Source organism: Rattus norvegicus, chromosome 10 (assembly GCF_036323735.1).
Source record: "Rattus norvegicus strain BN/NHsdMcwi chromosome 10, GRCr8, whole genome shotgun sequence".
Lineage (NCBI taxonomy): Eukaryota > Metazoa > Chordata > Mammalia > Rodentia > Muridae > Rattus > Rattus norvegicus.
The window spans coordinates 89,135,140-89,160,647 of NC_086028.1; the positions used below are offsets into that span (position 1 = coordinate 89,135,140).

A 25,508-nucleotide genomic window follows, 5' to 3' on the forward strand; every position below is an offset into this window, starting at 1 on the left:
AGCCCAGCATGGGGATGGTATACACTGCTAATTCCAGCATGGAGAGGGCAGCTAACCTGGCCTACATGCTGATCCCCAGGACTTTCACAAAGCAAAACACGATGGGGGACATCTTCTAAAAACCTGCGCGTGCGCGCGCACACACACGCCCACAGCCGCGTAGCATGCGCACACATGAGCTCACTCATAACCAAACCACTGCGACGAAAACAGAAGCACAAATGACCAGTGCATAGTTTAATGGTTTGGTAGCTTGCTCCTCGGCGGCTTGTCAGCTCCATGAGGCTGGAACTTGCTCTTAAGCACTGCTGTGCCCTAGCACCCAGAGCGTCCCCCTGGCATGATCAGGAGCTCCCTAAATAATCACTGGGAGGTGAGATGGCTGTTTCAGCACTCAGCAAAGAAGAGCTCCACTGGGGTTCTCCTGGGTGCTCAGACAGGAAGCATGGAAGTTCGTGGGTTGCTGAGGGGGGGAAAGAAAGACAGACTCGGTGTAGTAATCTGTCTACCAGACAAACGGAGGGTGCCAGAATAGCTGGTGTTCTCTAGACCAGGGGACAGGTTCTGCATGCTCATGAAAGCCAGCCAAATGGGAGAGCTTGTATGACTCCAAGAAGGGCTGGGGACACTGGGCCAATTGGAGATCCCCATGTATTCTGTTTGGTGTAGCTCCCTATGCTGGCAGCCAGGTCAGGATGAAGGTCCCATTTGCCAGTGTGACTGATTTTCAAAGAAAAAAATTAATAATCCAATAGGAAACAAGTCACTTTTAAAAGAAAACACAAAAGAGAAGAAACAAAAGTCACCCACGAGCTGCGAGGAGCTGCGAGGGCCTGGTCATGGAGGTCAATGTGGGCTGCAGGACACTCTCTCTAAGAATGGTCTCCATGGAGTCCTTGTCAGTCCAGGTTTCTCAGGAAGTCCAAGTTTTGGGGACATGAAACTCAGCTTGCTTGAGAAACTAACATTGCAACCGTGGGGGAAGACCGGTGTCACATGCAGCAAGGACCTTTCCTTAGCTTCCAGGTTCACACTGAAAGTGGCTGGCTTTGACTCTGAGGTTCAGGGTAGGGCAGTTCCTGGGGCATGCTCAAGTCAATATTCATTCACTGTTCTCTTCTGTGTGACTTTGAGCACAGGCCCCCATCTCTGGGCCAAATCTGGAAAGCGGTAACTGTAAGGTGGCCTCACCTATCCTAACCTCATAAGGAACCGGGGGAAACCAAGGGAGAGAAGAGAGAGAAGTGTTTCTGAAGATGGAAAGTGCTTTACAAATCCAGATGTACTCATCCTTTTTGTCCTTTATGGGTGAAATCCTTTGGCCAGAGCAGAAAGGCCTCTGGGACCAGAGGCAGAGAATCCACAGACTTCACAGGGACAATCCTGCTCAGTGTCACGGGGCTCATCTCAGGGGGGATGTGTGCTCCCGAACTCCAAGACAGAGTAAGACACAGGACCTGTGACCTCTCTCAGCTATGTGGCATCCAGCTCTGCGAGGCCAGAGGCAGACCCAGCTGTGTTTCCCCAGAGGCTTCTGGGTAAGAGAAGCTATATAAATATCATAAATACTTTCCCATATCTCTTAGCTACATAAATTATTTTCTAATAATTATATGTATGAGGTAGGTGAAAACACCCTGTAATATCTCCCTTAAAGTTCTGGTCTGAGGGGCCCCAGCATGGCTGTGGTGGGATTTTAGGGGGAGCAGGGCCTTGGAGAAAGAAAGGAGAAGGGAGGGAGAGGACTGACTGAGGGTGCCTTAGGGCATCGGCCTTAATGGTCGGTCAGCCTCAGCCTCAACTTCAAGTTCATCTTTGACCCTCCTTCACCCCTGGCCCTCCTGGCCATCGAGTCAGGGTACAGGTCATAGATCTGGGTGTTCGAGTTCCCAAGTTCTCCCAGGCTCCCTTCTTGCCTTGTACCCTCGAAGCAGAACAGGATTAGAGGTCCTAGAGGAGAGGGACGCCTTGGGTTGCCAAGGAACACATCTTCCTTCAGTGGGAAGCAGTTCTCAATCTGTTTTTGCCTCCTGACGAGCTGAGGATGGGTTTCTTTAGTCAACAAAGTCATTCCAGAGAAGGGTCTCGGGTCACTGTGGTTCCTCCTTGGACCTTCTGTCATCAAAGATCTTCCCAGCATCCTCATGCTACCCTGAGGCACAGAAGAGAGCGTGGCCCCTTCTGACCTGTGGAAATCTCCACCACAGAGCCTCTTTCCTGGAGCCGGCAGGGCCGATGGCGCTGAGCACTGATTCTGAAGCTTCCTGTTCCCTTAGAGGGGTGGTAACCTCGACATACTTCAGGGTTGGAAGGAAGCTCACAGAAGGGTGCAGCACAGCCAGCCAAGTGGCTAAAGGCTTCCCAAAGGAGGTCACTTCCTCCTGGTTGGCCTTGGGCCCTGACCTGGGGTAGCACACAGCCTCCAGCAGCGACCTCAGTGAGGTCTTTGCTCTGGGCTGGAAAGATGCCACACTGCTCCTTGGAATGTCTGTGCCTGGCAGGTGTGTGTGTGTGTGTGTGTGTGTGTGTGTGTGTGTGTGTGTGTGTGTGCGTGTGTGCGCATGTGTGCACATGTGTGAGCCTATACTTGTATACTACTTCCTCTCCTTTCACAGAGGGCCTTGGTAGGAGGCATTAAAAATGGCCGAAGGGCTCACCAGCAGTCATTCTGGTCCTCCTGATGGGAGCCCAAGTGCCTGGCCATTAGTAAATGAGTAGGACCATTGAGGAGGCAGGCTTGGCAAGGACTTAGGCCAGGGCAAAAAAGCCTGCAAAAGCATCTTTGAGAGCAGGGCATGTAAGTGGACTTGTGCCCCATGAACCACTCATTCTTATGTGTTACTAACATGTATGGGGGCCCTGCAGCTCTAGGGGACCCTGGTCACAGGAATTGGTAGGGCACACTCCAGGGTGGGGTCTCAATACAGAGCCTGTCATATCTCTCCCAGGCATGTGGGCAGCACCTCTCTGTCCTCTGGGCTGTGATCAAAGTTTCCTTGGGCCACCAAGGAAAAGAGAAACGGTCACCATCTCCTCACTCAACCCTAGTTGCATATATCTGAGTCTTACCAAGGAGACTGGCTCCTGAACCCTTCTTAGATGCATCAGGGGTCTCGTTGAGCAGAGCTCAGGGGCTTTGTGGGGGCCTCTCAGGACAAGGAGACAAGGAGGCAGCCCTGAGTGCTAGGACATAAGACTTCAGGGCATGGGCTCTGTGATTCAACCCACCCAAGCCTAAAAGGTTTCCCTTGCTTCCAAAAAACCATTCCAAACAGTCTCCAGTGCACAAAGCCACAAGAGCAGGGCAGGTGTGTAGCACCCGGAGCTCTCTGCCATCAGAGTGGGACCACAACAGATCAGCCATGCCCAAATGGATGCCCTGACCTCACACTCCAGCTGACTCCACCCCCCTCTTCCACATCCTCCCAGTTTTTGTTGGCCTTGAGATAAGAGGTTGCTTCTCTCTTCCCACACAGCATCATTCCTGCCCTACCCTGGTCCTCAAAGATCCCCTTCTGTCTGTTCTCCAGCCCCAAGTCCTCAACCAGGTTGGTGATCCTGGGACCAGAAGGCAGGACTTTTCTTTCTCCCTGCTGAGTGCTGGGGAAGGCAGAAGGCTGGCTGACCATCTGTTGTGGGGAGAGAGATGAGTCGCCCGTTCTTGTGCACAGCATGTGCATCGGCAGGTGCGTGCTTCCACACTGCTCCTCGGAGTCCCGGCAGTGTCCAGGTCTCGCCTGCCTGGTCGAGGCCTAGCGTTTGCAGGTATACACAAGCTCCTGCTGTGCGCACTGCTGGCACTCCACGTAGCAGCACCACTGTACCTGGCAGTGGCAGGAGAAAGCCACCATGCGGCTCTGGGTGTCGTAGCCTCGCCCGCAGCACAGGCTGCTGCAGCTTGTGTCCCGAGAACACACCCTGCCTGCTGTGCCCGGAGAGTACTTGCTGGGCCGGCAGAAGCTGGGAGAATCTTCCATGTAGACCAGGTCCACAGGCCGAGGTGCTAGCCCTTTGGCAGGTCCACCAGGTTTTGCAGGTACCCACAGCTCCAGACGGCCCAAGGCCTCATTGGTAGCACTGGACACTTTGACAGCCGTGTCATAGCGTAGCTTCAGCACTTGGCCAGTCTCACGAAATGGGGAGAGCTGCTTCCAGCAGGTCCGCACAGCACAGGAGCCTGACACGCCATGACACTTGCAGGTTGTTCTCAGGCCGCTCTTCACAGCCTGCAGAGAGAGCCAGGGTAGAGGCCTGTCAGGGGTCTAAGCCTGTCTCTGCCAATTCTGCCAAGAAGTCAACAGGAGAAAGAGGTTGGGAGGCCCATGTGAGGGTGACAGAGCCAGGGTCACGATGACCTAAGACCCTCAAAGGACCTTTTGCGTAAAGTCGGGGACGTTTTCTCTTCCTCTAAGCAGTGCACACCTGGGCAAGGGCAGTGTGGGCCAGATCTCAACCAACAGCTCTCCCCCTTGGCCCAGAGTCCTTCTGGAGTATTCAGCCTGCACGACTGAACACAGCGGCACCCCAGTTTCCTAAAAGAATTGGAGCTTCGACCAACCCCCCCCCCCCGCCCTCTCACTCCACAGACCTAGAGACTCGTTATCTCTCATGGCTGCGTAACCTCAGCTAAGCCCCTCTCCTTCTCTGGACCTCCTCTCCTCACAAAATGGAGGAAGCCTGATGGCTGTCATATCAAAGCTGTCAAATGATCCTGGCTGTGTCCTTGGAATGAGGGCTCCTTTCCAAACACAATCCTGTCTTATCGAGGCACGATGCCAAGCCTGGCTCAACCGTGATGATACCCAGGATTCTGTGCCCCTGGTGCCCAGGACTACACAGAGAAGGTTCACTGGAGGGGGTCTGAAATTCATCTGTGTGCTGAGTGCATCCCGAGGATCTTGATCCCTGCCTGGCACGGTCCTCTGGGCAGTAGGGAGGGTATTCTCTCACCTTGATGCCCACATGGGTGTTGTGGGCGTCAGCTCTCGCCCTCAGATCCTTGCTTCCTCTCTTCGGCCCCAGGAAGTTGCTGAGGAACTTGGTGCTGTACTTCAGGTTGTCACCACACACGCCCCACTGCCAGGCCTGCCGGCTCTCCAGGCCTGGGGAGTCATCGCAGGTGCAACGCTCCATGCGCCCAGCACTGCAGGCCCTGGCCAGCGCATGTGTGAGGGCAGCTGCAGACACCGCGTACAGGAAGGCTGTCTCCTTGAAGCCTGTGCAGGAGGAAAAGCAGCTCAGAGGCCCTCTGAAGGTGGGAGTTTTGCGGTATTTATAGCAGATAAGTTGACGCAGTGTGAGAATTACAGCTGTGTAATGCTTCGCCCTATTACCTATCCCTCAGAGCCAAGCTGAAAGCTGCCCCCTAGATGGCCTCCAATTTACACTGAAGCACATTCTCGGCTCTCAGAGGGCAGCATGACAGAGCTGCTAATCTCAATGATTTATGCAAAAAAATCAACCTTGGCACCTGGGACGGGACCAGGCTGAGGCTGAACAACCATCGTAACTTCAAATGCTTTTGTGACAAGTTAGACAACCTGTCTCTGTGGACTTCTAAGCTGTCTAGTGCCTCTCAAATGCCCTCTGCCACCATCTGTAGATGACCCAAAGACAGAATGGTCTTGGAGGTATTGCCTGACATCTATCTACCCAGTGCTGGGACCACCACTGTGCTCACACTGTTGGAAGATGCCCCAAACATGTTTCCCTCAGCCTTCTGCCCTCAGAGGATCTAGGGCACTGAAAAGCAGACAGCTGAAAAGAGAGGGGAGCAGGCTGCTGGCTCTCCCTCAGAACCCCCTGCAGAGGAGAGAAGCTGGCCTAGAGGGAGGCTGGCCACCCCTGCTTACATCACTGCGTTTCTATAAACGCTTCCACTGTAGCTTCAAGCATGGCGGTTGGCTCACACCTATAACTCCAGCACTCAGGAAATAGGACAAATCGCTGAGCATTCGAAGCAAGTTATATAGTGAGTTTCAGGCCAGCCTGGGCTACAGGAACCTAGTCCCCCCTCCCCCAAAACAAAGAACAGTAGCAGTAATGAAGAACACCACCTGACCATGGAGTCACGCTGTGACCCATTTTCTTTTTCCAGAGGATGCACTTTCCAAGGGCAACCGGCTTGCGCTCAGCCTGTGCCTCCAGCCTGGCTGTGTGAGCCTGGCTCATTGTGGACCTCTGCAGATGCTTAGCAGATGGATGGGCAGGGGTGGGGAAGGATGAGGAAGGAGGGGGAGTCAGGTGGGAAGGAGGGGATGACACATCAACAGATGTGATGAGCAGTGACAGAGGAGTGTGTGGACAAAGGAATCCGCCTGGCTTGCACATTTGGACCACTTAGTAGGTGGCTGGGGCCACCCACCTCCTCTGTCATCTCTTCCGGGAACGATGTGTCCTTTCCTCTCTTGTGTTTCCTTTGCTCCTCTGTCCTCCCAAACTGCCACCTTCAACAGACGCCTACTAACTCCCCGGGTCTCTCCTCAGACTGTGCCCCAGCAAAACAAGGCCTGGGCATAACCATCTCAAGCCCACGACCTCCCACCAATCCTCTTCCTCCCTCCAAGTCCTCTCTGCCCTCCTCCCTACCTCTCTGGAGCAGGCCGGTCCTCCCCTCCAGGCTGCAGTTCCAGCGCTCCTGCCTGAACTGGAACTGGCATTCCAGCAGCCCCAGGTGTGCAGCATCCCGCAGGGTCTCGGCCAAGCCAGGCTCCCTCCTGCAGAGCTGCTTCTGCCACCTGGATAGCTTCAGGAGGTCACACTGCTTCAGGTGGGCACCAGCCTGTGCCGGAGCTGCCGCTGTGCCCGGACCTGGGAAGGGCGTCAGGACCTCACGACCGGTCAGGCTGGAGAGGGTGAGAAGGAAGATGAGCCTTAGGGTTCCTGCCCGTGGAGGACCCAAAAGCTGACCATCCTGCAGGGGTGGAAATTGGCTGTCTTCATTTTTGTCCCCTTGGGTGGCAGGCCAGTCCCATGGGGGTTATGTACCCATCTTTAAGAGTAGAAGACCAAGGAATGGTACAGACCCTCAAGGCCAAGTTCTCCAGATTCTGCTCTGCCTTGCTTATCTACCCTCCTTCGCTGGCTTGCCCAACTGAAAAAGTCATCCCGAGGGCTTAGCGGACGTGCAGTCAGGCTGGGTGTGGGTGCACATGCCTGCAATCCCTGTGCTTGGAGGGTCCAAAGCAAGAGAATGCTATGGGTACAGGGCCAGCCTGGGCTACACAGCAAAATCTGTTTCAGATAAACAGATTTCCAAGTCCTGCACCTGAGTGTTTCCATAGGTTGGGATCAGGGCCTAGAGATGTGTATTTTGCCCCATCTCCTGGGCAGCTTTTCTGTTGTGCACACATGTGAGATGTTACAGGTAGGATGAGTTGCTTCCCGGAGGGGAGTGCCACCTTGCTACTGGGGTTAAGCACAGGGGGTGCAGACAGAGTAAACACCCAGCCAAGCAAGGTCTCTGTATCTCTCTGTCCCTTGTGTTCTATAGCTGCTCAAGTGAGCCCATGCTGGTCTAGCTTTTTCCCGGGTCCCAGGCAGATCATCAACCACCTGGCCATGTAGTAGTGCTTGGTATAAAGAGAAATTTGGGAAAGGGAAGAATGAGAAGGGGAGGGAGGAAAGGAGGGAAGGAGAAAGAGAGGGAGGGAGAGAGGGAGGGAAGGACGGAGGGAGTGAGTCTGGGATCAGACTTCATGTTCTATATCCAAAGTCATCAATTCCAGAGTCAGGCTGCCAAATTCTAAGCCCAATCCTGTCATGTTCTAATGGCATCCTTGAAGCCTTAGCTTCCTCCTTGGCGTCCATGACCCTTGATCCCCCAGAGGTGCTGTAGGGATTGCATAGAAAGCATAAAGTCAAGCCAGCCAAACTCCTTCTGGCTAGAGTTTTCTTCCCTTCAAGATACCTTACACTCTAAGTAGGCAGTGTCTCCCTTCATCTTGACAGGTATTGGAGGCTTTGTGTGGAGGTGATCACTGGCTCGGATGGTAGGCACAACTGGTTAGCGACAAGGTGTGGTCCAGAAATGAGGGCTGTCCGTTCTCCCAGAACCTCTCTGTGACAGTGCTTGGTGTTTGCTGTCCCCCCCCCCACCCTGCGGCACCCTGTGTGGGTTGCATCATCACCAGACCCAAGGTAGAGAAAACAACTTCTCTCTGGGAAAGTTGTCTCTCAGCCAGGGTAGAAGAGCCCAAGTGGGACCAGACGGGGGTTGTCAACATTTCCACTTGGAAGCGGAACTTGTCACTTTTGTTCCTGTGCCACTGACTAAGGGTAAGTGCCCTGGCCAAGCCCTCGAGTAGCCAGAGAGGTCCTTATCCCAGAGTTCAGGGCATGGCTCTGCTGCTGGAGTCACCTGCCCAAGCCGGGACATTTGGCTAGATGCCACAGCCTCTCTGTCTGCCCGAGAAGTAGGAAGCTTCACTGGAAGGTGGAGGTTCTGGCAAGGCCCCAGGTGCCCCTGTAGATTCCAAGTCTATCAGGTGCGCCCAACCCGGCGTGGAGCCTATCTCCGAAACACTGAGCACAGACAGATGCTATCGGCTCCCCCAAGCCCAGCCTGGACCAGGCTCCCCTCCCAGACACAGTGAGCACAGCCGCCCGTTAAACATTAATCAGGGGGCAAATGGGTAAGTTTCCAGTCCACCAGGCCTAGACCCAGACTCCTCCCTGCAGCTTGGCAGGAAACCCTCAGAGCTTGACCCTGGGCAGGCAAGGAGCACAGCCTGAGGTCAGCTCTACTGGTGAGGCCCCACCTTGAATGGTTTCCAGTGTGGAGGGCAACTCCAGGATTGCTGGGAACACAGGTCAACGGTCATGGAACCTCCAAAAGACTCTCTCCTCCATACCAGAGGCTGGTGTGAAGGATAACTTTGGTTCTGTCCCCCACTACACACATACACACACACACACACACACACACATAGAGAGAAAGAGAGAGAGAGAGAGAGAGAGAGAGAGAGAGAGAGAGAGAGAGAAGGAGGTCTGGGAATGTACCCAGTTGATAGGGTGCTTGTCTGGGCCCAACCATCAGTACTACAGAAACGGCTTTAATGTGGCCATGGTCCACAGTCATTCTGAGCTACACAGCAAGTTGTAAAACTGATGTGTAACTCAGGTCAGTGGCAAACTGCTTACCTAGCGTTAGCTAGGATTTACTTTCAATATTCTAAAAAAAAAAAAAAAAAAAAAAAAAAAAAAAAAAACAAAACAAAAAAAAAAAAAAAAAACCAAAGGGATAGCTATTGTTGTTTTATCGTTATGATATTTTATGCTATAACAATGTATTAAAACACTGCATTCATTATATTGTTGTGACATACACACACACACACACACACACACACACACACACACAACATACATGCCACTTTTTGAGTGCCTATTACTGGGGGCTTCAAAGTGTTACGGACACGTGATTGGACCTTTGGCCACTGGTTCCTGCTGTGCGCCGTGGTTGCTGCATGGTCCTCGTCCATAACTGTGTCTCACGTGACCCTGATGCTCTGGTCTCCTGGTTAGATCAGCACTGAACTGGTAATCCAAGCTGCCTTTTCCCTGGGAGCTTGGCATTTGGATAAGGGCACACTCTTGCTGTCTCTTCCTTTCTCTCCTTGCAAGACTGGGCCTGAGACCCAGAACAGAAACAGAGGAGATTGAGCCAAGAAGGGAGAAGGAGGAACCAAATTCTTTGAGCTTGGCAGAGGTGAGAGTGCAGGGAACACTTCCGGCCCTGGTCCCAGAGTCTCCCCAAGGGTCACCCTCGTCTTGCTTGACACACTTACACTGTGAATTCATGGCTGATAGTTGCTTGGTCTCCCTAAGATTGTTGTCCTTTGTTATAGCATGCTGTGGCTGGCTACGGAGTAACAGAATTCCACAGGCTGCACTTGTGGCTCTGTAAATGCTCTCCCACTCATCAACGGGCTCCTGCTTTTTTAATTTCATGTAATAGGCCCCGAGATTGATGGCTCCAGAAGCTCAGTATAAAGTCCGTTAATTTTATTAGCGGTAATGACACTTAGTAGCGATTAATGGTCAGGAAAGGGCAGCCAAGCACACAGAGGCCTCCGGCCCTGTTGAGCCCCAGTCAACCCAGAGATACTCTCAGAAGAGGCTCCCCAGTATTTTCATGGGGTTCCCAAAAGGGCCTAGGAGGGCTCCTAGAACTCAGTGTCACTTTGATGTGGTTACTACGTTACAGTTTGGGAAATAGTACCTTTGAAGAAACAGTACCACCTCAGTGAATGGAGAATGGCTTGGCTATTTCCTTACCGGAGCCAGTTAAGGTCCCTTCTGCTCACCTGTCCCATTGTACCCAATGTGGAAGGTTCTTCCTGACCCCACAAGAATCCTGGGCATTGCAGATTACAGTGTGCAGTAGCCAGTTGCTACAGTATCTGGCACTAAGTTCAAGGCTTCCACCTTCTGACCAAACACACATTAGTTGAGACATTTGGGAATGAAACCGACAACTGAAGAAACTAAGACCACAGGGTGTTTGTAAGGACGGCGCTGTTCTGTACGCATCAGAAACACACAGGGATCAATCTCACCTGTGACCAGGATGGGACATAACAGAGGGGGTGGAGCTTATAAGCTTTCTAAGTAGCCTTTGGGACAGTAGCAACAGCAGCTTCTAGGACCTCTGCCAGACAGACTCCCGTGCCCCTGAGCCACTGGGGTGGTAACCCCGTCAGGCTGCCTTTGCTCTGGCCCAGCTGGGCTCCCACTCCTGTCTCCTGTCTCCACCGGACACCTGCCCTCTCCTTTTCCTTACTAAACAACAGTCCATGTGACCAGTGTCCTTCCACTTATCACTAGTGTGCTGAGTCCCTCGGATCACAGCGTGGGGCCACGGTTCCTAGCACTCTCTCGCTGGTGAGAGATGAGAAGCCTCCTCTGGCTTTGACTTTTAGGACATTCTCTGTCCACTCCAGGCCCTTTCGGTCCCTCCTCCTTTCACTCTTCCCATCCACAGGTTTGGTTAAAGCTGCCCCATCACAATGGCCCTTAGAGAAGCAGCAGAAAACTTCCAATAGACCCCAGGGGCCCCTCAAAACCCTCCGAAAGAAATAGAGCGCTCACCAGCATGGAGAATCCCAGAGCCTCATGTCTCCCAAAACACTCTGCCCTGAGTAGTCTGGTCCTGGGCTTTCCTCTCATTCAGAGGCGACCTCAGGGATGCCATCTCTGGACTCATTCCATTCCATAGGCAAGCATACACGCTGGCAAGGCCCCTGTGCCTCTGGGCACCTGGTCCGTGAGAGGAAGACAGCAGCAATCTCTGCCTCTCGGGGCCGTTGATAAGATCATGTCAACTAATGCCTGGGAAGTCCCTAGAACGGTCTCTGGCACACATAAACACAAGATAAGGTTTTATTATTAAGCACCAACTATGTACATAGTGCTAGATAAAAGGGCATGGTCCTGCCTCCCCAAAACTCACAACCTGTAAGGAACTTGGTTGGACCCAAGAATCGTGAAAACTCTCTAACAGTCCAGTGAACCAGAGAGAGCAGTTTTGAATCATCCTGGCTGCTCAAGGCACAAAAATGTAGCTGAACTCTCCGTTGACAACCTGACCTTGCCCAGGTCCATCTCACCAGCTGCAGAGGGAGGCGGGGCACTCTAAGCTAGGGAAGACAGCTGTTCCTCTAGCTGTTTCTGCTCCAGGTGATCTATGGGCTCCAACTGAGGCTGTCCCAGGATGTGGGTGGCTAAGTTGGATGGGGAGAAGCAGGTGGTGCCCATGGTACAAGATTAATGCCAGGATATCTAGTTTGAGGGGTAAGGAGCTGAGCCTGGTACCAGAGTCCATGCCAACTGCAGGCTGTTCGCTGCCTTAGAATCAGGAAAGTCTGGGCAGCCCGGGGCCTTGGCCTCAGCCCTGCGGAGCCCCATTAGATGCTCCTGATAACAGCTTCCGCTGTGGGGCCGTTTGCATGGTCAACACTCCCTTTGTGCTTTCATGTTGGGGGGGGCAATGCTGGCCCTGTCTGAGCCTTGGCACACTCCCACACCCCTGGGCACACCCCCCAGACCTGCACACACACACTACCCCCCCTTCTTTCTCCTCTTCCCAGCCAGAAGCAGCTCCATGGGGACAGCACCTGCCTGGACACTGGTTAGTCTTTCTTAAGAGAAGGAATCTAACAGCCACCTCAGGCTTCTTGCCTCTATTTTTTTTTTCATGCCCTTCTGGGCAGCAGCACCCCTCTTTGTCTTTGGATCCTTCTCCTGAGGCTCCTGGGATTCCTTGCAATTCCCTCATGAAGATATCTGTTTCGAAGCCTAGTTGATTGGTGGGAACTCCTCCAGCCTCTCCTACAGTCTTTCTGGCCTTAACTCCTGTGCTGTCTCATTCTGTCATTCACCAAGCATCCTTCAGGGTGGAACAGCCACAGGCACAGGACTCCACCCCCTGTAGTCTCCACAATGTTAACCTGCCTAACTGAGGGAATGGAGCTGGCACAACCTCCTACCTGGATCTCATGCTGATCCGGGTGCCTCCTCAGAGAGAAGAGAGCCTGGCCCAGCTATGGGCTTTGTCTCTACACTTCCTGACTCCCAGGCTGTGAGCTGAGGATGGCATCTGGGAGCCGCTGTCAGGGCTGAGTGGGTAGTGGCAGCCAGCCATACAGAGAGCATTTTACATCTCTCACTGTCCTGATTTAGAGCCGCTGGTTCAACATCTGCAGAGGAAACACTCCCACAGCCCGCCCCCTCCCTCTGCACAGACAGAAGCCATTGTTCCTGGCATGCATCGCTCAGGTGACATAGTGACCATAGAGGGTCCCCAAAGCGAGTCCTGAGCTTGGGGTCATTAGTCTCTGAAAATCTGGAATCACGAGCATTTCTCAGGGCTTCTGCTGGGTACAGTCTGACATCCTTGAGACTGTGACATAGGAGGTCAGAAGAGCCTTCTCCTCTGCCCCAAATGTTTTGCCCTGGTGACTTCTGGGGGTGACAGAGGCTGTAAGAGAAGGAAGGTCTGGTGCCATTGAAATTCATATAGGATTTGTCATCCCAGGTGTCCGTGGCAAAGATGGGATGTGCCACAGATTTCTTGGAAGTTTCTGACTGAACACAAAAGTTTCTAGGAGGCAAAGCTAGCCGCTGTTGCAGCCAGTACCTGAAGTGCTGAGGACACAAAACCCAACATACTGGGTGTTTGAGAAGAAGGCCTCTCAGTGCTTGCCCTGGGCCTCCTGGATAGACGGGAAGATTAGGAAATGGGATCTCGATTAGGGAGAGGAAACCCCCCATTTAAAAGGCTACTTTCCTGGTCTGAAATTGAGTCTCGTCAGCTGCAAGACAGAAACAAGTCTTAGAGCCCAGCAGGGGTGGCTCACGCCTTTGATCCCAGCACTATCGAGGCAGAGGCAGGCCGATCTCCATGAGTTCCAGGACAGCCAGTGCTCCACAGTGAAATCCCGTCTATAAACAACAACAACAACAACAACAACAAAAAGAACAAAAAGAAGGCTTAGCAGACGTGGCCTGTGCATCCATATTAAAGTGAAAGAGTGAGTGTTAATGCATAAGAACTACATTTTATAGGAGATGGGGGAAGAGGAAGAGAGGGAGGGAGGCAGGAAGGGGAGGAGGGAGGGGGAGAGTGAGACAGACACACAGGAAGGAAGGAAGGAAGGAAGGAAGGAAGGAAGGACGAGAATGAGAATAAATTCAGTCTTTAGCCTAGCTCTAAAGACAAGCTTTCATAACTTTATGGGTTCACAGGCTCTGGGAAGAACAGCATCAGGGAATACGAGGTGGACGCTATGGGGGAGGGGCAAGGTTACAGCCCCCCCTCCCCCGGCTCCATCCTAACTGTGGGATCCTAGCTCCCAGGATGAGTGGCTCAGCTAGAGCATCCTGACCAGCTCACCAGCTTGGCAGGCTCCTGAGTGTTGCCCGACTCTGGCTGGCACCCTCTTCCCACGGGCAGAGGCTCAGGCTGGGAAGATCCACGCCTGCGAATGCTTGCTCCGGATAAACGACAGCCTTCTCTGGTGGCAAGGGCTCGGGCATAGGTGTCGCTTTCCTCTGTGGGCCCCAGGGATGTCTACGGTTATGACTGTCTTCTCTAAACAGAGGCGGGGCACCCACACCTGGCCAGATAGCCACCTAAAGAAGCCCTGGGCAGCCTGGAGAGGGAGAGAGTCTAAGATGCTCCCTTGGCAATGGAGCTTCCCAGGGCTGAAGCAGAGGGCCACTCCCCTCCCCTCGGGCCCTGATAGGCTCTCCCATCCTCCTGTCAGGCCTGCATCAGTCTTGCTTCCACACTCATCTTCAGGCTGTCACTCCTGCCTGCAAAGCCCTGTGTCCCCTAGGAACCTTTCTGGCCACTGCCTTTGAAAGCACTTGACTCCATGAGGTTGGAAGTGGGAAAGGCGACTCCTGGGCACTGAGTGTCTCCCAGGAAGTCCTGGTTGGCAGTCCTCTCTCCATCGTCCTCTTCTCTCGAATTCACGTATGCAGTACCTTCACTTCTACATGGTTGGTTCGCCAAGTTGTAGGTGAGCTCCTTAGTGGGGGCTAGCATGGCTTCTGGAACCTTAGTGGCTATCCCCAGCTAGCCTCTCCCTCAGCTCAGATGTTTTTCAGACTCCTGCTGGCTGCATTAGCTCCTGTTGTTCAGTCTGTGCTTACCCGTTAGGCTCCCCAGGACTCATCCTAATGGCTTCCCCCACAGCCTGGCTCACAGGCTGCGGGACCACCACCTCTGAACATGCAAACCTTTAGGAAAGACATTGGGCAAGAGCAGGGCTCTTCAGGAGCCTGCCTGCGGTCATACCCACCACCCCTGCCTTCATCATGGTTACTCTGCATTCTCTGGTCAGCAGCAGACTTCAGGGCCTTCCGGCTCCAGTCACTCAGACCTCAAGTGCAGCCCCTGGGAGGTCCCCAGGAGCTGGGCCAGATCCCTCTGAACTTCAGATCTTGAGATGGATATGTACCTGAGTTTCCTTGGAAACCTGCTGAGGACTAGTCAAGAAGCTGACCCATCTCTTTCTTTAAAGCCGCGTGCGCAGCCTCGCACGGTGACGTGGTGAACCATAGGTTCACAAACCTCTATCGGTAACCCAAACTCTGGAAAGCCCAAAGTGGCTGACCCCAGAAGCCTGAGGCTTGCCCTCTACTCCTCCTCACATCCCATGCTGACAGAGAGAGCTTAGGGAGCAAACAGTACAGGCCTTAGTGAGGTACAAGTATCTGTAAATGAGCAGTTGTAATGGGCATAGAGGGGGGCACAAGAGAACAGGGGCCAGCAAGAGGCAATGAGTACTTTCCACCTAGACTGTCACTGCTGTACAGGGCTGACATCAAAGGCCTAAGACCTAAGGCCCTAAGACCTCTGGCCACAGGGTTCTCTGGGAAGACTTGGATAGCAAGAGCAGAAAGGTGCAGCACATGTGAGAGTGAAGGAAGGGCACAGTGGAGGAGTGGGAGGCCCCAGCTGCCGGGTCCAGACAAGCCTACCGAGCGGGAAGAACAAGACAGAGGCAAAGAAGTCACCCAGCATTCCCGCAGACTAGATGGACTTCAATCTTGCCCAGCTAGCCACGCGCTGTGTGACTTTAGCAGAGCACTTGGTCTCTGTAAGCTCTCTCCACTGGGCTGTATAAGGTGATAACCGGCCCAGCAACTCCCTCCTGGAACATCACAAAGCCAACATGACATCATGTGGGGAGACATCATGTGAGGAGCATGGGAAGAAACTCAGCTTGCTCCCAGGTGGAGGACAGTTGGGAGAAAGAGGTAGAGAGAAAGGAACAGAAGTTGCCAAAAGCATCGCTTAACATGGGATGCTGTAAGGCAGGCGGTTAGACTTCTTGCCTGCTTTCTGTAGGGTGTGAGATACAGGTAACGTTTCACAGTACTTTATATGCTCTTGTGAAGGCAGGCACTGCCAGGGAATGAAACCCATGGGCTTGACAAGGGCTCTACCAACGTGGGCAGTGGTAGGACAGCCCTGTGTGCAGTAATTAACCCCCCACGACAGCCTTGAGAGAGAAAAACTAGCCCATTTCCTACCCTGAAGTGAAAATGTCCGGCACCATCTAGTAAGTCTCCTTGGGGGATATGAATGCTGCCTAGCCTGGAGTCTGGTAACCCTGGCTGGTCTGGAACTCACTATCCTGACCAGATTGGCCTCGAGTCCACAGAGATCTTCCTGATTCTGCCTCCCAGGTGCTGGGAGCAAAGCTGCACACCGTCACATCCAGCTAGCCCAGTACCCTTACCCTAGAGCAATGGCTCTCAACCTTCCTACAGCTGTGACCCTTTAATGCAGTTCTCTTTGTTGTGGTGAGCCCCAACCGTTAACTTACGTTCGTTGCTATTTCATAACTGTGCTTTTGCCACTGTTATGAATCATAATATAAATATTTGTGCTTTTTGATGGTCTTGGGCCACCCTGTGAAAGGGTCCTTTGACATCTAGCATAGGTTGAGAACTGCTGCACCAGAGCCCAGCCTTGACCACTCTTGTCTTGCTTAGGTTGGTACCGACTCTAGCTGGTGATATGGACCATTTCCTGAGACCAGCCCTGCTTTAGTACACAGTCTCTAAGGCACTAATATCTCATGCTCAGATGAAGGTCTTCCAGCGGAGGATCCCTTTTTGCTTCTCCCCCTCCCCTGCCCCTGCCCACTTCTCCCTCATTCACTGAGGTGGCTGGTTTGACCCAGAGCCCAAATCTAAAGCACTTGGGATCACAGCTCAACCAGGAGGAGCAGCTGACCTCAAGTCCTTCCCTTAGACACCACGATATTTACCAGGAGGACTGGTCTTTTCCTTTATCTGTTTTCCTCTTGCCCTGTTTTACTTAGGACTCAATCCCACTTCTAAAAGTTCGGGAGGGGGATGGAATAAAAATGACACTCTTTAAGCATGAAAACCACTTTAAAGAACGTATCTGTAAGACCTAAGCCAGGTGTGGTGGTGCTGCTCTGCTCTCCAAGCACTTGTGGAGTTGGGGGATGAGGCAGGGGGGATCAGAATTTTAATGACAGACTTAGGGATGCAGGGAGTTTGAAGGCAGCCTAGGCTACCCGAGACCCTATCTCGACCCCCCCCCCCCGCATTCCCGTTCCCCACATAAGAGAACACTGCAAGAGAAATACACACTGGGAACTACAAAATACTGCTGAAGGCAACTTACAAAGCCACGTGCAGATGGACAGGGTTGTTGGGGAAACGGCCTACTTGGTCCTTCCTGAATTGATTTCTAGATTCAGGACAGTCACGATCAACATCCGAGCCGGCTTTTGCGCAGTTGTTGACAAGCTGGTGATAAACTGTGCGTGTGAAAACACGAAGAACCCAGATAGCTGGAGCGACTTTTGAAAAGAAGGACGAAGTTAAGGACTTTGCGGTACTCTGCCTCTGACTGACTAAAAACATCCACGTGGGAAGTAGTGTGCCTGGGTCTGCCCCTTACACTGAGCACCCTAATTCAAAGGCTTGCGTGTTAAGGGGGAGTTTGTGGAGCATCTAAAAGGGGACGTACGGATCAAAGGCATACATACAAGAAAAAGCCGACGGTATACTGGACTCGGAAGAACACTTAGACTCGATTGATAGAAAGACAAACCAATTTAAAAAAAAAAAAAACAGGTATTCTAATGATCGCATGAAAAACCATCCAACACGCCATTCACCAATGGGACAACACAAATGAAAACCACAGTTAGACACTAGTACACACGCTACAAAATAGTATCAGTTAAGACTGATGAGGGCTGGCAATACAGAGCAACTGGAAGGCTTACACAGTCCCGTGTGCATGGCACAGTCATGTTGGAAACTGCTCCCCCACCCCCTACAGATTAAAAATATTCCTACTAGGTGATCCAACAATCCAGTCCCCACCCACCCAACCCCCGGTAGTTACCAAAGAGAAATGGAAACATTATGTCCACAAAAGGGGTGTCCATAGATGCTGACACCAGCCATGTTGGGAATAACTAAAAACTAGAGCTAAAACACCCATCAGATGTGGAATCAGTAAAAAAAATTGTGGCGTGCCCATATAATAGAATACAACTCAGGAATAAAGGGCAAAGAGCTATTGGTATGTGCAACATTACCGGTGGATCTCAATAAACACGACCTACAAATATATTCTAATTGTGGTCACCTCAAAGTGATTATAAAGTGTAACGATTTTAAAGACCTATGACAGCATTCTTTAAATGAATATTATATGTAACGGGAACTTGGGAGAAAATAAAGGTGATGTTTTGTTTCTTCCATGGACCCACAAGGACAACACCTGACCGACCAGCCCAGCAGAAAAACAGTCTTTACACTGGCCCACTGCTGATCAGTTAGGCTATCCCAGGGTGCTGTGACAACAGGGGAAAGACAGAGCTCAGAGGCCAAGTTAGTCTTGGCCCTAAGACATCCATTGTGTAGTTTTGATCAAGTCTCTTGTCTACAGAGTCCTTAGCACCTAGAGATCCCAAGTCTCCCCAACCTGACAGACCTGGAAGCTCAGGTTTTCCTCATGGTGTTGTGCCTTAGCCTGGATTGACAGACAAGCATAGTGCTTACCTACTGGGCTCTACACATCTAGGTCCTGTCACCCAACTCTGTCCTAAGTCATCCCAGGATCTTTGTCACTAGAAACTGCTCCTGTATGCACATTTTCAGAGGCCAGAGGGACAACTATGGGTGCCATCCTTAAGAACGCTCTTCCTCTTTGAGACGTGGTCTTTCATTGGGCTACAGTTCACCAATGAGGCTAGACTAGCTGCTCAGTGAGACCGGAAGCCTCCTGTCTCAGCCTGTCCCACACTGAGGCACACCACCACACCACACGTAGCCTTTTCACATGAGTGCTGGGGATCTGAGCCTGCAAGGCAAGGACTTTACTGAAGAGTCATCTAGTTGACTTCAGTTGTCCCTCGCAGGCACACAGCCTCTGCTCTGGCTGAGTTCCTCTCTTCTCTAGGGTCAGATCAGAAAAGGCTGTGAAAGCAGGAGTCTCAGGTCTGAATCCTAGCTTTGCCTGCTGCTGGCTGTGTGACTCTAGGCTGAGGTTTTTCATCTCGCTGGCATCAGTGATTAAGGACATCGGGACCTTGTCACTGGCAGTAAGACCAGGTGTGCAGGATGAGCAATGAGTGGTCCCACCGGGAGCCTATGACATACCAAGTGCTCAGCGTAACCTTGTTCTTGGCGTTCCAGCCACCCCCTGTCCTATCGCTGTCCTTTAAGAGCCCACCTGATGGACTAGAAGGTGATGGAATCCTGCCTGTCTCACTGTTGAATGTGTGGCCTCTCTCACTGTGGCCAAGAGGGTCTGAGAGAATCCATTGATTGGGAATAGGAGGCCACTCTCCAACCCCTAGCCCCTGCAGCAGCTGCCTCCCTCAGACATCACACGAGGATACCTTAGAAGGCTGTTCCCTATACAGAACAAACATTAGGCTTGGCCTCTATCCTGCCCTCCCCACCAATTTGCCGTGTGACACCTCTGGATCTTTCTGGTTGTTTTTTACCCACTCCAGAAATTGCTTTGAGGGGCCTCTGAGAGAAGGGGCTTTGTGCAAGAGGGATTTATAGGCCCTGCTACATCATCACTGCCACCCACTGAATCAGGCTGTGGGCAGCAAAAGCCACTGCTTGCTCCCCGTGGCTTGGGAGGGGGACATGCGATCTGAAAAATGGGGGTAAGATGTGACCTTTTTTGAAGCAGGGGGTTGGTCATTCCTCACTCTGAAGTCTTTGACTGCAAAGATCCCAAAAAGATTGGTACCAAAATTGCTGTCACCTGCTCTCCTGATCGCTGAATTTCCTTTCATCAGGAAATAAAAGAAAGTATTTCATGTTATACTTAGAAATGAGATTTCAAAGGCAAGTGACCTAAGGAGGGATAAGTACATTGCTTCACAGTCTCACTGAGGTGTGGATGACGGGGAGCAACCGCTCGCTCATGCTAAGCTAGGAAACCCGGGCCAACTAAGTCACAGGAGAGTTTGCCCCTGATGTGTCCTTCCCCGTTCTCTGGGCCCAAACACTTAACAGCATGAGGCTTGTGTGTACCTTTTCAGATCTTTCGAGGAAGGATTCCAAAACTCGACCCCTCACTCTCGCTCTGGACATAAATAACCATCTTTCCTCTTACTTACAAAACTGTCCCTTGCTCCCCAGCCCCCAAATCTGTTCCCTTTCAGTATACCAGCCAGGGTGGTCCAGGTCTCCTGGGACCTCTCTCTTCTCACATCATCAGACCTTCACTCCTGCCTCCAACCATAAACCCAAAGAAAGAAAAGAATCATGGAAACAGTCTGGGGTCAGTTGTTCCTCTATTCCAGCTCACAGAGACTCCTGGGATACCCAGAACCCTCTTGGTTTCCTCTGCCGGCATCCTCAGTAGCATTACCTGAGTGTTTACTGTATGTAGTGCTAGCCTCTGTTCTAAGAGCTTTCTATGCGCTAACCTCAGACACTCTAGCCACATTCTGCAGGCCAGACACTCAAAGCAGAGTATTTGAGTGAAGCAGTCAAAGCATGAAAGTGACAGGCTCAGAGCCTGTGTCCTCTCCCTCCAGTCATGCCCACTGGGGCAAGTTCTTAGGGATGAACATGTCTGCTGTTCTGGGGGTGTGTCAAAAGGAGACACTGAGTTCCCAGGAACTGAACGGTCTTCCCAGCTCTTCATCAACAGGGATCCGCACTAGGACGGAGACGGACGAGCCCTTCCCCATATATTTCAGGGAGGTTGCTGCCTATAACCCAGGTGCATTTTAGCCAGAGGTCACGACCTGGAAATTAGCCTATATCCCTCATTCCAGCCTGTGAGGTGGCCCCCTAGACCCTGGCACACTGCTGTGATTTCCTGAGAGTAGCTTCTGCTTGCTTGGACTGTGAGCCTTGCTTGACTAAGCTGGAAGGAAAAGGCAACGTTTAAAGTTAAGCATTTGGAGCCTGCTTTGGGTTGAGGTGATTTTAAAATCCACGACCCCTGCCATCCACCCCCAACCCTCACCAAGTATCTTCCATTCGGGGTCAGAAAAGACATTTGCAGACAAATACCATTTTGCTTCCCTTCCAACCATTTCCCTTGAGGTTCCTGTCCTATTCTCCAGGTATCACCACAAGCTGTTATCGTTTTTCTAACCGTGGACACCCCCAAATAGGCCTCTCTCCGTCTCTTTGCCATAAACCCTATCCATATCAGCTCGGGAGCTTAATTTGGTCGCACTCCCTCACAGTACAGCTCTTTATGCCTCCAACTAGTGTGCCCTGCGGTCCCGGGATCTCCCATGTCCTTGGATCAGCCAAACTCTCAGCCTCCTCCCCGCCCCTACCCACCAAATCCCTCCACCCAGGCAGGTGTCCAGGTCCCAGCTCTGCAGGGAGAAAGCGAAGGATACAGGAATCGTAAGCAAAGAGTGTAGCTGGACGGAGCCCAGGATGGGGACAGAGAGGGTACCGAGAAAGGATATGAAAAAGACATGGGAGGCCGGGACCGACGCTTGAACTGGCACAGACAAGGGCGTACCAGGGGTGTGTCAGGCCAGGATCCCCTGCGCAAGCCGAGCTCCGGGCTTTGGCTGTAGTCTGACAGCCGCCCGGCAGAAGAACCGGGAGGGACAAGGGACCTAGACTTGGTAGACTCGAGAAAGGGAGATTAAGTCTGAGCTCAGAGAACGAGGGACGGAGATTGGGGAGCGAAATGCGCCCGCAAGGCGATCGGGGTCCCGCCTGAGCAAAGGGACCCGAGCCGGGGACCGGACGTGCGGAGCGCGGGGACGCGACGGGCACTGACCCGAAGTAGGCGGCGGCGGCGACGACGGCAGGCAGCGCCAGCAGGCAGAGCGCGGCCAGGGCCAGCGCGGGCGCGGGGCGCATGTTGCCGGCAGCGGGTGCACTCTTGCATCTCCTCGCGCCACTCGGCGCTCCTAGCACCGCCACCAGCCGCCCGCGGGGCTTTAAACCCCGGGTGGGGCGGAGCGCGAGCTGCCAGGGGAGGGAGCCTCGCAACCGGCGAGCCCCTCGCCCCATAGGCTTCGTGGAGCTCTGCCCGCCCCGTTGTGGGATGGGCCAGTGCTAGGCCCCGCCCCTCCCCAGGTGAGTGCTCACCTGGAGCCGCGCCCACTCCCGCACAGAGGGCGAAACGTGCGGGACCCTGGCCCTGGAAAGTGATGGGGTTCTGGGAACCTAGGAGGTGTTGCCTCAGAGATGGTGCCTCTCCAGGGAGGGATGCACCGGTGTGCGATCTTCTCCGACCTGGGTAGTGAGAAAAGGGGCGATTTGTAAAGCAAAAGTTATGATCTTGTGGGGAGAGTTCAGCTTTCTTTCCTCAGGGATTCTGAAGGCTGTGAGAGGTCCCGGTGCAGAGTCCCTCTCCAACAGCGGGAGAAATTTATGTTCATTGACTAGGAGGACTCTTGGCTACAGGACAGCATACAGAAGTTGATGGCCATCGACCAAGGTGTCAAGGGCTCATGGGACAATGCTACTACTGGCCAAAAATTCAGACTGTCTGGGGAGTGAGGTAGAGCCACAGGAGGAGGAACCAGACTTCCTAGATGTGAAGAAGCCAGATGTCTATCAGATAAAACACGAATCTCCTTAGTGTTGGGCCTCAACGCTCCCTGTTGCTTTTAAAAAAAAAGTTTGACTCCAATTCTTCTAACAAAGAAGGGGGTGACATCAGTCTAGGAAGGAGACATAGATCCAAATGAGCTTTCGGGCCTCTTTGGGCGTCTTGAACATCGAGCCAAATCAAGCAAAAAAAAAAAAAAAATCTAGCTGTAATGAATGTCAAATCTTGGTTCAAAATGTCAAAGAAAGGAAGGAAGGAAGCAAAAGAAACTAGACATGGAGTTAGAACATTGGGGGACAGTGACCTTGGCTTTGTGGTGGATATCAGCATGACAGGGCCTGGAATGAGGAAAATTTATGCCGGTTCTGTCATCAAGCTGTTGCAACAGAGGAAATTTGGCTATGGTGGCGAGCTGCTTTGACCTGTTTCACTGTGGAGTAGCCCAGTAGCCAGATGACCCTTTGCTACCACCACAGCTCTGTGGTCCTACCTAATCTGGTGGTCCTATTTACTGAAGCTGCAAGGCCCAGCATGGGCTTCAAGGACCTGGAATTCAACCACGTGAACTATGAATTCCAGATGTGAACCAGGGAGGATGACAAAGAACTGACAAGATTCTCCGTGTAGATGAGATGTCAAACAGAGAGGAGGGAGCGAGGTGTGGGTTGTTATGCCTGCAGGCAGGAGCTCAGCCCTTGTGCTGATGTTTACTCTGCTGGGGGGTGGGGGGTGAGGGAATTGCTGTGTGACAATTGCTGTGTGACTTGTAGATGCCTTGATCTCTGGGCTGTTGGATGGACATGCCCCCTCCAAGGCTGATCTTAAGCCATGGCCATGTTCACTGGTCATGACTGCATGGGGAGATGTGCACGGTCATCTCAGAGAGCTGGTGGGATCTGGCTCTGGTTCCCCTAGTGTAAGAGTGTGAACGGGGGGGGGGGTGAGGGCTCCAGGAGGCTCAGAGGCAAAGGGAGCTCGGTGGGATCTGTGTGAGTCCAAGAAGAGAGCTCCATGGACTAAGGTAACAGGGAGAAGATACCAGCAACTCTAAGCCATACCCACCAGGGCACCCTGCTGTTGGGAATTCACCTTGGGCTGCTCCAGCTGCCCCTCCTGCCCCAAAGCCCACAAGCACACATAGGCATAGAGAAGGCAAGATAGTTGGAAGAGGGAAGAAGCGACATGGCTACCTGTTGCTGTCTGATGGGAGGCTCAACTTGAAGGAGGTTGGAGGAAACTTAAAGATTCAGTGCAGACCTCAGTGGTTAGGGAATGAGCCACAAAAAGAGCCCATTCCCTGATCCCGAGCCCCCAATAGCCAGGACAGTGGGGATCATGACAGGGCTTTGCCTCCTAGGCAGTTCCCAGCAGCTCCCAGAGACCTCTCAATGCTGCTTCTGCTTTGTGGCGCCCATGGCTCCACACAACACCCAGGACAGCTTCTCATTGCTAGCAATAGGAATTCCTACAGCAGTTCCCCTCCCTGTGTGTACATGGGCTTCCCCGGGTGTTTGACCTCCACAGCCCTAGCCATGGTCTCACAGGAGTCTCACATCTCCTGGGAAGCAGGGGTAGTTCCTCAATGCATAAACAAGGATAGCAAAGTGAGACAGCCAGGGCAGGTAGCCTCAGTTAAAGGCTGGAGGCAGGGATGGAGTCCAGCTGTGGGTCAGGATGGTTGCGTGTGGCTTAGGGATACAGATGTATTCTGATTCTTGGCAGCCTTTGAGTGACACATGCTTCCAGAGTACAGCGAGGGTCCTAGGAGCTCCCCCTCAAGGGATGCAAGCATGGTCCAGAGGCAGAGATGGGTGGGGACGCAGATAGCAGTGTTGAGAAAGAACCTTGGGATACGCAGCACTGTGCTGTGAGTGGCTCATTCCTCTGCTCCCACCTGCAGCCCTGCCTTGCAAACTCAAGGGCAAGGATGAACTTTAATCCTCTCTCCAGCGTCCTCAGAGCTGGGCACAGGATCTAGAAAATAACAGGTGCATAGGGTGCCATTGCCAGCTCATAACCTTGGTCCGTTGGTCTGTGGCTTTTTTAGGAAGCTACAGAGATATAGAGTAATATGTTAATGTGACACATGCTCACAAGCATTTCCTCCTATGCCGACACATGTTCCAATGAGCATGTCATAAACATATACACACATGTGTACACATATATACACATGTGTACACATACATACACACATGTGTAACACATATACACACGTGTACACGCACACACACACACAGCACAGCACAAGTGCAGGCATTCGGCGATATAGACCCCTTTCTCTTACATTCATTCCACAGACGTCTAAATTCCTAGGCAGACCTACAACTGTTCTGGGTTCCACACGTTCACACAAGAATGCAAGAGAGGAATTCTTAGCCATCCACAAGCAGCTACCTGTTTCTATGATCCAGCCCAAGGCAGCCACCGCTTGGATGGAGTATCCCCCTCCCATTGAAAACACACACACACACACACACACACACACACACACACAAAACAACAACAACAACAACAACAACAACAGCAACAACAATACCACCCTGGAGGTGACAAGCATACAGCAAAATCTTTGCCACTCTACATTAAACTGAGCTGGAGGGGAGGGGGGCTGTTCCATTTGTCTTCCTCCTTGTCCCACCCATTTCCAGGCAGACTACCTTCCTGAAACAGAGCCTCAGGAACCACCCGTGCCTGGCTCCAGTTCTCCACACCTCCAAACTGTAGCAAGAGCTCACCTAGAAGACCCTCTGAGCCCCCACAGGTCCTACGTAAGCAGAAATACAACGTCCCCAGGTTGCCTGCTCTCTGCAGCCTCCCTCCCAGCTGCTCTGGAAATGAACTCTGGATCCACAGTCATGTCCAGAGGTGTGAGGGAAAGTACCAGAGCACGACTCTGCTGCTAAGGAGGCTGTCCCAGGAGGCTCAGACAGGCCTA

The 25,508-nt window shown here is 52.5% G+C and overlaps 1 protein-coding gene across 2 annotated transcripts; it reads right to left on the reverse strand.

Moving 5' to 3' along the window:
- Positions 1–222: 222 nt before the first annotated feature.
- Positions 223–21,926, reverse strand: Wnt9b (Wnt family member 9B). 2 transcript variants are annotated; one of them, XM_006247530.5, is made up of 6 exons: positions 15,490–15,660; positions 12,489–13,443; positions 11,092–11,354; positions 6,589–6,845; positions 4,951–5,216; positions 223–4,226 (listed from the first exon to the last, which is right to left on the reverse strand). In XM_006247530.5, the coding sequence occupies exons 3-6, from the start codon at positions 11,115–11,117 to the stop codon at positions 3,753–3,755; spliced, it is 1,023 nt and encodes a 340-aa protein (XP_006247592.1). In that variant the 5' UTR covers positions 11,118–11,354; positions 12,489–13,443; positions 15,490–15,660; the 3' UTR covers positions 223–3,752.
- Positions 21,927–25,508: the final 3,582 nt, after the last annotated feature.